Raw genomic sequence first — 15,504 nt, 5'->3', positions numbered from 1 at the left:
CTGTAGTGCAAACCTAGGCCCTGAGTAGCTCTGCTGCTTGGTTTTAAAATTTACTAGAGCTACTTCGGCAGCAGATGAAAGACCATATAATTTTGCAAGAGGCTGTTACTCTTTTGGGGTTGGATCATGGTTTTATTTTTCTCTTTCTCCTCCCCCTTCTTTTTGCCTTAGAATCTTTTTTCAAATTATATCTTGCATGGAATCCAGATATGGGCAGAAAGAGCTCATGGGTGGCTCAGTCATTGGGCATCTGCCTTCGGCTCAGGGCGTGATCCCTGGATCCTGGGATCCAGCCCTGCGTCGGGCTCCCTGCTCCGCTGGGAGCCTACTTCTTCCTCTCCCACCCCCCACCCCGCTTGTGTTCCCTCTCTTCCTGGCTGTCTGTCAAATGAATAAATAAAATCTTTTTTAAAAAAAATGGGCAGAAGATCTGAATAGACGTTTTCCCAAAGAAGACATCCAGATGTCCAAGAGGCACATGAAAAGATGTTCAACATCACTAATCATGATGGAAATGCAAATCCAAACTACAGTGAGATAGCACCTCACAGTTAGGATGGATAGTATCAAAGAAATGAGAAATAGTAACTGTTGGTGAGGATGTGGAGAAAAGGGAACCCTCATGCACTATCAGTGGGAATGCAAATTGGTCCACCACTGTGGAAAACAGTATGGAGGTTCCTCAAAAAATTAAAAACAGAATTATCACATGATCCAGTAATTCTACTTCTGTATATTTATCTGAAGAAATTAGAAACAGTAACTCCAAAGATAGCTGCACCCCCTTGTTCATTGTAGCACTACTTACAACAGCCAAGATACAGAAACAACCTAAGTACCCACCAGTGGGTGAATGCGTAAAGAAGATGTGGTATATGTATATACAATGGAATATTATTCAGTCATAAAAAAGAAGAATATCTTACTATTTGTGACAGCATAGTAAGGGCATTTTGCTAAATAAAATAAATCAGACAGAGAAAGACAAATACGTGATCTCATTTACATATGGAATCTTTAAGAACAAAACCAAACAAAACAAAAAACACAAAACCCCAAGCTCATAGATAAACAGAACAGATTGGTGGCTACAAGATATGGTGGCAGAAGAGGGTAAGGGTACGTGAAATGGGGTGAAGGAAGTCAAAAGGTACAAAAATAAGTAATAGGAATGTAATACACAGCATGGTGACTATAGTCGATAATACTATATTGCATATTTAAAAGTTACTAAGAGAATAAATCTTAAAAGTCCTCATCACAAGGAAAAAAAAATTTTTGTAACTGTGTGGTGACAGATGTTAACTAGACTTACTGTGGTGACCATTTCACAACACATACAAATATCAAATCATTATGTTGTACACTGAAACCAATATAATGTCATGTCAATTATACTTCAATAAAAAATTCTACATACAATATGATTGTAATTGTTTAAAACCAATCTATAGATATGGGGCAAAGACTAGCAGGAAATACACCCAAGTGCTAACAGAGGATGTGGTTCACATTTTCCTTCATTCTGTTCTATATTTCAGGAAGTTTTATACAAGTAAAAACTTTTATAATGAAAAAAGTTTTTAATATTCAAAAATGTTTAAAGCAAAGAAGATTCCTTCCTTACTATAGGGGTTTCTTTACACCACTTCATGTCCCTACTAGGCGTACAGAGAAATAATATACCTAAGAGTTAACTGGTGTTTTTCATTTATTTACATGTATTTATTGAGAGCTATTTAAGAGCAGTACAAGCCCTAGATACTGGGGATATAGGGTGAACAAGAAAAAACTCCCTGCCTACATGGAACTTATATTCTAGTGGAGGAACACCGTCAATAAACAAACAAATAAACAAAGACTAGGTATTCAATAGTGCTGTACAGGGAATTAAAATAGGTAATACTATTTTTTTGAAGATTTTGTTTCTTTGAGAGAGAGAGCACACAAGTGAGGGGAGGAGCAGAGGGAGAGGGACAAACAGACTCTGAGCTGAGTGCCAAGCCCATCACTGGGCTCAATCTCACAATCCTGAGATCATGACATGAGTTGAAATCAAGAAACCAAGAGTCAGATGCTCAACTGACTGAGCCACGCAGGCGCACCGATAGGGAACATAATTAATAATAGCATTTTTAGATTTGGGGATCAGGGAAGGCTCAAAGGATGTGAGACTTGAGCTGATATCTGAATGACAGGAATCAGACTTGGGAAGACAGATGAAAGCCAATACCAAGACCCTGAGCAAAAATAAATGTGTCCAGTTTGAGGAACTAAAAGAGCCATTGTGTCTGGGGAGCACTGGGTAGGGGAGCTGTATGAGGTGAAGACACTGCCCCTTCCTTCAGGAACTTGTGGTGAAACAGAGCTCGGTCATACAGACAGCTCCTGACACTTCTCCTTTGGCATAACCCTTCAGAGGACTACAAATTCATAATATTGTGCAAAGCAGAAAACTCAGGACTTTTTTTTTTTAAGAATTAAGTCTCTTTTTTTTTCTCACTTAAAATCAAAGAGACTGCATGACAATGTTAGCCTCAGAGAGAAAACAGATTTAATGCATATTCCATAGAACCAGCCATGCTAAAAAATCCAAAATCAAGATTTTGTTCTCCAAAATCAAAACTTACTTATCCTTCCCAAACTCGAATTTCCCGGGCCCTGTTCGAAGTAGATAGCCACTGAGCCACTTGGGAAAATGTCCTCGGACTCGAGCAGAGACCATCTGTGGCATCTCCTCCACCGTGGTTAGTAGCGGTGCAATACATGGAAGCCCCTCACGCTTACTGAAGGTTGTCCTCTTCTGATGACTACTATCCATGTATTTCTTCAAAACTGTGAAGAGGAAATCAAGAGCACAAAAAAATTATACAAGATGCCTGTTTCTCCATAGACAATACTCTTACCTACTGGTAAGGGAAAAGCAAACCCAACACCAAATATAGTCTCCAAATTCCTCTTCTTCCTCATTCTCAAACCGTCACCTCTCTGGTTCTCCATTTTTGAACTACAATAATCCTTTTTTTTTTTTAATTCTTGCAGTACAAATCTCCCTAAGAATTAATTCAGGACAGTATTATTATTATCATTTCTCATGTTTGAACAATGCTCCTCTTTTCACAAGACTGAAACTATGTATTAACTTCAGATGTGCTAAAAGCAACCTCACTGTTATGACAAAAAATGACCACTATTCATTACTATCCTAATTACACTAACCTCAGTACTTTTGATACACCAGAATAGGATGCCAAAGATTTCACAGCAATTTATGAGAATTTAGTAGGATCTGTAATTCAATTTCTTCCATTTTAATGACATATGCATGAATGTACATGGCATTTTCTAAAAGAAGGGTGTCATGAACTAAATTATGCAGTGATACCTGGTCTGAAATTATCTGAAGTTCAAAAGCCACAAGAAGAAAAATATCATTATTATATAAGAAGTTTAAAATTATCCCTTTTATTTCATATTTATTTGGTGTTCACAAGGTAGTGTTGCCTAACACAGAGGGGTGGTCAGATATGTAATTAATTGGACAGTGCTTTATTTTATTTCATAAAATTTTAACAGTAATATAGAAGTCTAAACTAGAAAACTAATACACAGAGACACTCTTCCGCTTACGAAGTGAGAGACTATGGACTCTGAGAAACAAACTGAGGGCTTCAGAGGGGAGGGGGGTGGGGGAATGGGATAGACTGGTGATGGGTAGTAAGAAGGGCACATATTGCATGGTGCACTGGGTGTTATACGCAACTAATGAATCATCGAACTTTACATCGGAAACCGGGGATGTACTGTATGGTGACTAACATAATATAATAAAAAAACATTAAAAAAAGTGAGATTTGCATTATTTTAGCAAAATATTTTACAATGTTATATGTATTATCTCATTTCTTTCCAATCTTTATAAAATTCAGTTTAGAGCTCATGATTCCTTCTACTTTTCTGTAAGTAACAATTCAGTCAAACCCAACTATTTCCTTCTTTCCTAAATAAAATTGACTAACCTATCCCTAAGGAAATGCTAGTATTGTTCAAATTCTATCTCAAATGCTACCTCCTTTATGAGGAAGTGTAGTGTACTGGCCCAGGTTCTGCTGGGCTCCAGACTGCTTGGGTTCAAATCCTGGCCTGCCACTTTCCAAATAAATAGCCTTGAGCAAGTCAACCTTTCTGTGCTCTGTTTTCTCCTTCCTGAAGTGGGGATAATAATTCTTATTACTTCTAAGGCTATAAATAATAAATGAGTTAGGTTATGTAAGCTTTTAGAACATAGTAAATACTCAAAAATGTTAGCTATCATTATTTACATAGCTTTTAATGATCAATCCAACAAGATGTAATATCATCTTCCTTCAAATTATTTATTCATTCAACAAAGTAGTAACTGGTAAGGGATAAAAAGTATTTGAACCTGATATATATGAACATACCAACAGACCATTTATAGTGTAATCAGTGTTTTGTTTGACCACCGTTTCTCAAGGTATGGTCAGAGGACAACTTGGAACAGAAACACATGGCATTACTGCTAAAATGCAGACTCCACCCTGGACCTAATCAGAATTTCTGGGATACAGCAAGCTAGTATTCTTAGGCGTATGAAAATTTGAGAACCACAATATTAGAGGTATAAAGAGGATGATTTGAAACCCTTAGGTATTTATTTTACTACTTTTATTTATATATGCATATTCATCTCTCTCTCCTCTTACATGAAAATAAATATCCTGAGGTCAGTTATTTTAGTCATCGCACTTAAGTAGAATTAAATTGAATACCCTGATTGGACATTCGTCTGAATAGATTCATGAATTTAAAACACTTCACGTTTTAGAAAAAAACTTACATGTCTATATGTTCTGTATTTCATATGTTACTGGCAGTTTTTTATATACTCTTCAAACTTTCCATGGTACTTGATACCTCCTTAAACCCCTTTCTATTCTTGGTTCCTGAAAACACTGCTCTTCTCTAACTTCCTTGCCCCCTTTTTGTTTGCTTTATGCTAGCTTCACTTATTAGCTGGCAACCTTGGGTAAGTTACTAATCACTCTGAGCCTCAAGTTTTTCAGTGATAAAATGGGGGTAATAGGTATAAAAGGAGGATAATACTTCCTATTTGTGTTTGTTGTCGTAACTAAATATGGTGGTAGATAATTTCCAAATGTTAACTCCCTTAATTGGCTCCTGTTCCCCTTATCACCTCCTGAGTCTGACCTTGGACCTTTACTCTTTATAATCTCAGCACACCCTCCTTGGTAGTCTCACCTAGTCCCTTAATTTCACCAAGTACTTCTTGGCAGATTACTCTCAGCATATCAAAAGAGAATTCTTTATTTTCCCCTTTCCAAATCCATATTTCCCACTTGCTAAATCATCTAGCTTCAAAATCTCTGTAGGCCTTGAATTCCTTTTCTTCACCGTCCCCTCACATTCACTAAGCAGTTAAATTCTGACTATACCCAGACAGGGTCAGGAAGAGAATGCTATGGGGATGATATACAGGTGCCAGTATAAATTACTCGGGCTCAGAAGTTTACAAGGGTGCCTTGGGCAAATCCTTTGTAAAGATTTGTGCTAGTCCACACCACCTGGGCAGCCCCCCGTTTTTTTTCTGGCCTGAACCTGTCCTCCTCAGCATCAATGCTTCAACTTCTACCTTTCAGTCATGTCCTTTCTACTGTCCTAATTTAGGCCCTCACAACCTCTTAGATTATATTATCACAGTCTCTTAACTGGAAGGAGAAACCAGACAGGGAAGCTATCTACTATGGGAGCCTCCAAACAGTTGGGCCTCTTGATCCTTTTATCCCTTGGAGAGGTTGGAGGCCACAGGCCAATTGCCTCCAGCTCTAAAGAGCTCATGGGGCTCCAGATCCCATCCAATTAACTCTAGTGTGAGGTAAAAATATTATCATTTTCTATGTGTGCCATGATGTGAAAAAGGTTGGGAAGCACTGCTACTTAATTAGCCTTCCTAAGTACAGATCTGATTGTATCAAATAATCCTCCAAAAGCCTTCACAAATGACTCCTCACTGTCTACCAAGTAAAGTCTAAACTGCTTGGCCAGGCACTGAAGGCAGTGTACAATTTCTGTCTTACCTGTCTAGGTCCCCCCTCACTAATGCCTTCCACTCCAGACAAACTAAACCACTCCCTAGTCTCTTCTCCTCATCATAATTATACCCTTCTCTTCACCTAGGATATTTCCCATCTCCTCCAGGTGAAATTTACTTACCCTACTCATCCTTCAAGATCCAGTGGCCATATCACCTGCTTCTTAAACACAACATTCCCATTTCCTATAGCAAGAACCGATTCTCCTTAGTCTGAAATCACACAGCATCTATTTCAGCTGTGTTGTGGCACTCACCTTACCCTCTCTTGTGCGATAAAGATGAATATAATTTATAACATCTACTACTGGTATTCCTTAAGTAAATGGTCACTTGTTTTTACCCTCACTCCAGTACCTAAAACACTGCCTTGCATACTGCAAGCACTAAATTATTGAATTAAATAATTTTAAAGTTTATAGCGCATATTTGTAGGATTTCTGATAGCTCAACATCAGCCAATTTCAAGAAATAAAATCATGTAACAATAGTAGCTGTAATAGAAAACTACAAAACAAAACCAGAGGTTTTAAGGCAGTCCCCCCAAAGTGCAAACAGAAGAACCAAACATTTCCATCAGGACATGCAGCAGTGATTTTCAATTAAGAAGAGTCTAAATAGTGAATATTCTTCCTACTGCAGATCCACAAGAACCCCTAAATCCTGAATCCTGCCCCGTATGTTATAGAAAATATATAAATGGAAAGACTTTCCCTGACAAGTAAACAAATCTTGACTCAGTCTTCCTTAACTCCCAGCTCTGTGGTATTACTGCCTGTATCTGCTACACACAGAGTGAAAAGCTTCAGAATCCCCCAGTATTATTCAGGAAAAAGGCACAAAATTGGAAGCCTGAGCAGCTAGGAAGAGGGAGAAGAGGAGGATGAAGGGGCAAATCCCCTACCTGGGATCCAGTGTACTACCACAGAAAGGAACCCCACTGCAATGGCAGAAAGGTTGCTGACAAAATGGAGAAAGGTCTGATAAAACATTGTTATTGAATTTAGCAGCAGCAGATCCTGTGATTTCCAAAACCTCTCACTCACTTCCTGGGCTGTCCTTGGCTCACTGACAGAAGAGGAGGGAATGGGGGAGGAAGTCAGGGAAGGCAGACAAGGGGCAGGGCTTCCAGACACCTGCAATCTCTCCCGGTCTGTCGGCATTTCCAGAAGTATCCCAACTACCTATGATAAGTAGCTCTTTGAAATTCTGAAACTGGACCACAATAGTGGTCTCCCTTCCTAAAATTTCTTCTTTCAAATCTCTTCTCACACTACAATTAAGCGCCTTGATCCATGATTCAGTTTCATTATGCCACTTCTCTCCTCTGAAAGATTCACATATCTTTCCTTACAGAATAAAGTCCAAATGGAGTCTATCAAGAAAGGACTCTACAATCTGGCCACACCTACCTTTCCATCTTCTGCTCCTCTACTTTTCATCTCTCCTTTTCTTTTCCATTTATTTACAAAACATTTTCTGACAATCTAGTATGAATAAGGCTCTGTGAAGGCATGCCCTTAATAAATGTATAACCATGTATATTTTTATTAATTTAACAAACACTTTTGAGCACTGATATATCAAATACTGTGCTACAAATTAAGAATATAAGGAAACAAGATTCAGTCCCTGCTCTCCAGCAGTTTAGATGATGCACTATTGCCCTGTATGAATTCTCAGCTCAGGAAAAATCTTATCCAACATACCATGTATTTTTGTTCTTCAGTGCCATTTTAACAAACTTTCCTCTGCCTGAAATATCTTCCCTCTTTCCTTATCAAAAACCCATTTCACTACCTTTCTGACCCCTTTGCCAACATCTTCTAGTAACTCCCACTAAAAGGAGTTAACTAGCACCGCACAGAAATATTTTTAACATTTACCTAGCATGTCTTCCTAGCAGACATGTAAGTATATTTCAAGAAAGGAAGGGTGACAGCTGTCAGAAAGGAGAACAAAGAGTACCTTAAACTATTCTGTATTCCCCACAATGCTTAGCAGAGTATGATATACAAAGACATTCAGTATCTATTTTTATTGGTAACCAATGAGAAATAATTTATAAACTTATGAAATTTTATTGAAATGAGTGATATTAGAAGTGTAAATTAAAGGGCAATAGCATGTCTGCAATTATTAGTTATTCAGAGATAATTGTTCTTATTTATGTGGATGGTACCAAAGACATTAAAATTTGATAAAAATCAGTCTTAATTAGGCTTTCAGGAAACTTCATCCTAGGAGGTAGCTGTTCTGACCAGTAAACACATTGTGAGTAAAAATCAGTTCCCTACTCTTAATCATACCAAATGAAATGATCAAACCATTTCTCTGAACCAGCATAGGAAAGAACCACATGTTGAAGAATGGTGACACCACCAAGATATAACAAGCATATTATGAAATGCACTCTGAAACAATGTTAGCCTTGTCTTTCTCATTAGGAATAAATGCTTAGAAAAAAATAACTCAGGAACTTTTAAGTATGATGTGACAGTAGAGACATCTTTGTATTTAGAACATTAAAAAATTCTGTAAGGTAACAGAATAACTCAAAATCCAGGTAACATGTCATATCAACTTAAATATAGTCTTCTGGTTACATTTGGTATTTTAAAATTCTATTACTAATAGTTACTTCATTGACATCCAACCTACCCTGCACCATTAGCATATCCCTCTACAAACCTAATGAATTTTTTCCACTTAACCAATGTTTTTCGTTAATATTTTATTTTACTGTTTTCAATTCATTCTTGTATGAGTAATTATGTAATGTGGTATATATGACTTAAAATAGTAATCTGATTGTTGTTTTAGTTGTCAAATGAGATTTTAACATTTAGAAGGCTGCAAGACAAATATGCTATACACCAGAGGAATACCAAATTCCCTGTGGTGCCATTTGTAAATACATCCAAATTTGTGATTGCTTATATTGGTAAAATGTACATAAAATAGATTGAATTATTTATATGATATCAAAATGCATGCCGTGATCTTTAAAAACCTGATTAATAGTTATTACATATACTAGTTATTAAACATAATTATATAACATATTAAAAGTCTTTAATAAAATCATAGCAGTACCTTCCAACCTTTATTTAGAGGATTTTCTTTTTTTAGCTAGGTGAGTTTTAGAGATCCTCTAATTGAAATTCAATTTATGAATTATAATAGGTTTGAAATGACTCACCAAGGTTACCTTGTTGTTTATGCAATCTTTTTACTTCTGGATCACTAATTTTTGCCCCATACTACACAGTTGATAAGGCTCTAAAAATAATTTATTAACTGTACCACTGATATGGTTGATATGTAAAAAAGCCAACTCTCATAAGGTTCTGGTTAGTAATTTCTGGTTTTTATTTTATCACTTTTACCACAAGAAAATAATTTTAAACCAAGAATTTTTATTAGTCATGCATAATAACTAATAGTGAAAATAATCAAATGGTAACATTAAATAGCAATACCTTAGTTATATTTTATTACATATTGTGAAACTGGACAGATTACCTTGAGGTTTTAGTTTTTTTATAATACTAACCATGAAAAACATTTTAAAACTATCTCCATGGCTATATATTGCTATTTAGACAGAGTATTCTAAAAGAAAAAGTGCAATATTGTTAAACGTTATCAAATTAACTCACTGAGTCCTATTTTAGAATTTAAGAAAGATTAGGAGGTTTAAGGAAAAAAAAGAATCTATATATAATTCAAATAATTAACACTTTTATGAAATATGCCAAACATTTAACCCTCAAAAAAAAAAAAAGCTACATACTTCATATTCATGTCCAGTTTAAAGCTCCTTTTAAATCTAGAAAAGAAATTCAAGGAATTTCCCCTTCTATGTTTAAGGCACACATTTTCTGTAACAACTAGAGAGCTTTCAGAGCATAAATGTCATTCTTTTAATACAACAATTAATGGGCTTAAATTCTCAGCTTATTTTAAGTACACAATTTTATCTGTGCAGTGTGTTTGCAATCACTGTAAACCTCTGTCTCAGGAGCTCTCTTTTTTGTATTAGAAAGTTTTCAATAGTATTGGCTTCCTTGAAGAGTCCATCTATCTCGTCAATATAAGATGCATCTACTGCTGCTCTCTCACTAATGAGGAAAAAAAAGTTTTACGTTAAACTAAATAGTTAGAACGTCTAGTTCTTTATTATGCTATACTTGTTAGCTTCTTCATTTAAATAGCTTCGCACATCAAAAAGCTTCATTACTTTAGAAACAGTCTTCAGTAAAAGTTAAATTAGTCATGTAAATATTTTTGACTATTCAAAGTCTCCTGACACTACAGACTATGTATCTTATAATACATTATAATTCTAATATTAAACTACATACATTATTTTAACAACCACATAAGCCATCATTCAAATACAATGATTGTCCAGTAGTTAAAAAAAGCCCACCTTAAAAAACAAAACAACAACAACAACAACAACAAAAAAGAACACCTTATAAACATGATAATCTCAGGCCAACAAAATATTTAAATTCACTCTTCAAATATAGAGACATAATATTTAAATATTTCATAAATGTATTTATTTTATCTTTAATATCACTCTTATTATCATTAACTTCAACAAATGGCATTTTTCTACAAGAAGTTTTCTCATAAAATGTTAAATGTTAGATCATCTACTTAGGGACCAAATACATCCAGCCTAGTATGTAGCTCTGGTAATAACAAATCAAAGGATGTTAAGTGGAAAAGGTGGAATTATTCTTTGAAAATAATCAACTAATCTATTATAAAAAAGTAAGGTAGAATAAAAAACTCTGAAATTTCAATTACTGGATAGGTTTGCAGACACTGAACTAAACTTCTCATTATGGAGTTTCCAGAAAAAAATTATTTCTAAGAGAAAGACTCAAGAGGATATGGTATAAGTACTTGCCTTAAGATCTTTGCATATGTAGACAACATTAGATTAATTTCCTTGCCCATATCTGTTCAAAAAAAATCACTAAGTTATGAACTATAACAAACTTTCTGTATTATAAATCCATGTTTAGAAATATAAGCATTTTATATATCACCATTCAAATCTTTCTCCAGGGATTCATCTTTATAAAATAGTCCAGAGCTTTCCAAGAAAGAAGAATCTGATTTTCCAAGAGAGGACAGTTGTGGACTATCTGGCATTTGAGCCTAATAGAAGAAAGTAAAGAAAACAGATAAATAGTCAATAAGATCCTTAGAACATATGCATTCTGTCCCCCAAAAAGGCAAATAAAACATCTTTCAGGTAAAAAAGCAAACATACTAGAAATTATATGCGCTCAAGTCCTAATCAGTCATTTGAAATTTCATTATCAAGAAAACTTGTAGGCCTAACAAGTACTTGTTCACCTACTAAATTTTACTCTGGTTTTACATTAGACTTTGAATATGGTATTAGTCCCTTGATGAAAAAGTTTCCTATATCTTGAACCGGTAGATGTTTCCATAGCAATAGAGTAAAATTTTCATTTAGACAATAGCCAACTACTTGCAAAATTCTGCAAGATAACATAATCTTTGAGGAAGCAAATAATGTCCCAAATGCAAACAGATTAAGTAGTGGGAGGAGGAGTGAAGAATGGCAGAATACAGTGCTCTTTATTAAAAATATCAGCAACTATAGTACCTAGGTACCCTACTTATTAGAGCAAAACAATTACTTAAAATCTCATGTATCATATAGGCATGAACTCATTTCTGTTTCTGCATCACGAATTACAACAAAGAAATTTCATCTCCCAATAGTTTCTTGAAAGCTTATACTATTTAGTGAAAAAACAGTTGGAATCAACATAGTTCCTGAGGGGACAATCCCACTTCTGGGAATATGAAAACATTAAATTCTATTCATCAATACAACCTCTTAAACAGAAAAAAAAAATTTGAGAAGTATAAAAAATAAAACCAAAGATTAAGCCTCCAGGAGCAAATGGATTACCTCCAGTTCTCTTGGTCTCTTGCAATTTCTAGTATCAGTTTTTACAGTGTGACTTGCCATCATATTCTGGAGGCAAGAGCTGCAAGGTTTACAGGAATGCCAAATGTAAGTGCAAACCCCATGCTACAGGTTTTTTGAGCCTTTCCCTTTCTTTCTAGTCCCACCAATTTAATTTAGGCTCTCATTGTTCATTTAGGTTCTCATCTGTCACTTATCTGAACTACTCACATTCTCCCTGCCCTATTCACTCCTATCAACTGCTGTTTGGGCAATATTTCAAAATTGATTACCATGTTCCCTTAACTCAAAAACCTTCCCACTATTCATTGCTCCGGAATGAATTTAATTACCATGGTATGACACCCAAAGTCCTATATCACCTGGGGCCAACCTACCGTTCCTAAGATTTTCATCTACTCCCTCAGCCAAACTAGTCTATTTGGCACTTCTGCCTGTTTCAGAATTTAAGATTCTTCTACCTTCAAAAAATCTTAATATTGAAACATATCTTATAGTTTATCTAATTCAATGTCATTTTTCACAGAGGTGAAAACAGAGGCAGAGATAGTTGACCAAGTTCAAACAAAACTGAGCCAGACTAGAACGATAATTTCATGTCTGAGTTTCCACTGCCCTACCTTACCTTAATATAACATCTGAATTTTACTCTAAATTACTCTCCCACAAACTTTGAAAATCATTTAAGAATCTGAAAAATTACGTTTAAACAAAAAAAAAATGTAGAAACCTACAAGGGGATAGCTTTTACGTCTTAAACGATGAGGAGTCCTGTCTATACTTCACTATCAATTTACTTTGCTTTTTTTGAAGAAACTATGATGACCTGGATAACTGTAATGAATCTGATTAGTCATATATCATATTCCTATAAATAAGACAGAAAGACAGCAACAAATAATAATAATAAATTCCCTATAGTGCTCCTACATTGCTGTCAATATCTTTCCAGCATGTAAGTGCTGTAATAGCAGCATGCAGAAAACACTATACACAGTAGCGCTCACTTTGCCTTGGGAAGTTCGGAAAGAGAAGAAAACGTGAGAGCTGTTCTCTTCTCCCTTCCCCTTTCCCTCTTCCCTTTTCCTTCTACACCTCTTCTCTCCCCTCTCAGAGTAACAGAATGCGCGTGTATGGCAAATGAAAACTTCTACAGTTAGGTAATTCTGTTTCTGCAAAAATAAATTCTTCTTTTCTGTCATAACTTAGAGCCTCCTGCTGAATCCAGGCCCAGTCGAAAGGCCGGAGCTCCTCCTGTGACACACCCCACTCACAGACCATAACCTCGGCTATGCAATCCAACGCTCTGGTGACCTAGACTTTACCAAGCAATGACCCTGCACCTTACGCAACCTTTTTCTCCTACTCTTCTCTTTCTTCTCAATGCCTAGGGCGCCCCTGGGGCCATTTCACCTACCTTTTTTCTCACTTCCCTCCCCGCTGTCTTTTCCTCCCTACTTGTATTTCAGACCACTAAAGTCCCTGAGAGGAAGCATTCATCCTCTCACTGCCTGCTTTCTAACTCTCAAGGGCATACATCCCTCCAGCCCCACCCCAAGCCCAGTCTACTACATGTCGTCGCGACCTTCCTCGTCGGCGAAAGCGCGGGAATGAAGAGGCCGGGTTGGCGCGCTCGAGTGCGCAGTCTCCGAGGGCTCCCAGCAGTCAGCGCGTGAATCACGTGAATCACATGACACGACGAGCTGCGCATGCTCCCGGAGCCTGGGCCTGGAATCCGGCCGGGAACCCTCTGGCATTTCGCGGAGGAGTGGCTTTCTTCCTCTTATCGGCCACTATTGCCGTGGACTTGGAATCTCGGAAACAAAAATTTCTCATTGCCTCCAAGTGTGTGAAGATGGTAAAAATCTGAGACTAGTCTTTCAGGAAAGAATTGCCTGAGCGAGGCTGGGTGGGGTGTGTCCCACCCGCTTGGAATGTCAGTAAAGGAACACAAAACGGGACACCCGACACTACTTCTCGAATAAAACTTACATCCTAGTCCAGATGGCCTGTTTGAAGGAAGTTTGAAGGAAGCCAGAATTCCCCTGGCTCGCAAGCGAAACTTCCAGAGCCAGGCCCTCCATTCCTTTGCCTCTTTTTTCTCTGGTGCAACCCACACTTTAAGAATCGCACCCTTCCGGAAGATTCCTTTCCTTATGTCAATAGGTTTAGTCACTTTAATTGGCAGCTTTCAAAAAATACTTTCTAACGTACATGGCCCACATACTTTAAAGTGGTTTCATGTGGTGACTTTGACCTGCAATTTCAAAGACATTCTAAGGTTATGCCCAGTTAGTTGATGTGGAAGGAAAAAAAAAAAAAAAATCACCTCATAAAGCAAAGGTCAATAACATCGTCCATAAATTCCAGGTACGTACTCTTGCCCCCTAGCAAACTACATTTAACTTAACAAAGTTTTTTCCCTTTGGTTTATCTCAATGTAATTTGTCATAAAGACGTGTGTGTATGTTTATTTATTGGCTACTTGTGAAAAAGTCTTTGGTTTTAAGTAAGTTCCCAGAAAATAGGTACTCAGTCTGTTTAACTTGATTTGCTAATATTGTGAAATATAAATCATTTAATAAAACTAGACTAGATAATTAGGGAGTTATTATTGACAGTCTTTACAGGATCCCCATCACTGAAGACTAATAGCAATCTGTTAAAATTTTCACCATATGTGGTAAAATAAGGGGGGAAAGTAATGAGTTTTTCATAAAGCTACAGCATCTGCTTGAAAGAATTGTCCTTTACTCTGATACTATATACTTCCTAATTTTTTTGGTGTTAAAGTCGTCTTTCATGAAATAAAAATTTAAAGATTTTTAAGATTTTTAATGCCCTTACTTGGCAAAATATGAAGTTGCCCACTTAGTGTTTATCTCTTCTGCATTATTATCATTATTGTTGTTATTATTCTTAATAGTCCGTTAAATCCAAAAGTCTGGGAAATACTGATCTAATTCCTCTTCCAGTCTTCACATTGCATGATATCTAAAGAGATAGTTATCTAGTTCCTGAAATATTTCCAGGAAAAACGATTCCACCTAATACATAAATGCTTACACCAGATTAAGAGAACACTGGGTACATTTAATTTTATTTTTAAAATATTATCTCCATTGTATAAACTAAATGAGTAAGAATAAGTGAGTGTGTCAAGAGTTATCATTGTCTAGTGCTTTAAACTATTCAAAGGGCTATCATCATCTCATTTAATCTTCACAAATAATCCTGTTAAGTTGGCAGGACATGTAGACATCTGGGTTGCTCTGTATCAAAAAACTATTTATCCCCAAACTAAAAAATGGGTAAATTGTGCATTCTACATCTTTACAGTTGGAGAAAAATCATCAGCAATGGGCCATTTAAAATTAATTTG

The 15,504-nt window shown here is 36.3% G+C and overlaps 1 protein-coding gene across 7 annotated transcripts in view; it reads right to left on the bottom strand.

The window, feature by feature from the left end:
• Nucleotides 1-15,504, bottom strand: part of BCO2 (beta-carotene oxygenase 2) — a 107,144-nt gene that overhangs the window by 33,964 nt on the left and 57,676 nt on the right. For 2 of the 7 annotated variants that reach the window (XM_034665755.1, XM_034665756.1), the window contains exon 2: nt 2,631-2,835. In XM_034665755.1, coding sequence (XP_034521646.1) covers nt 2,631-2,821 — 191 coding nt within the window. In that variant the 5' untranslated portion in view covers nt 2,822-2,835. Of the gene's footprint in view, nt 1-2,630; nt 2,836-7,037; nt 7,194-11,060; nt 11,113-11,202; nt 11,317-12,104; nt 12,184-13,694; nt 14,590-15,504 lie in introns of those variants that run through there. The other 5 variants (XM_034665752.1, XM_034665751.1, XM_034665754.1 and 2 more) reach the window with 5 other exon arrangements.

Source organism: Ailuropoda melanoleuca, chromosome 8, assembly GCF_002007445.2.
Source record: "Ailuropoda melanoleuca isolate Jingjing chromosome 8, ASM200744v2, whole genome shotgun sequence".
Classification (NCBI taxonomy): Eukaryota; Metazoa; Chordata; class Mammalia; order Carnivora; family Ursidae; genus Ailuropoda; species Ailuropoda melanoleuca.
Note: the sequence above shows the minus strand (reverse complement) of the source record. Positions and strands in the feature narration are given on the sequence as shown.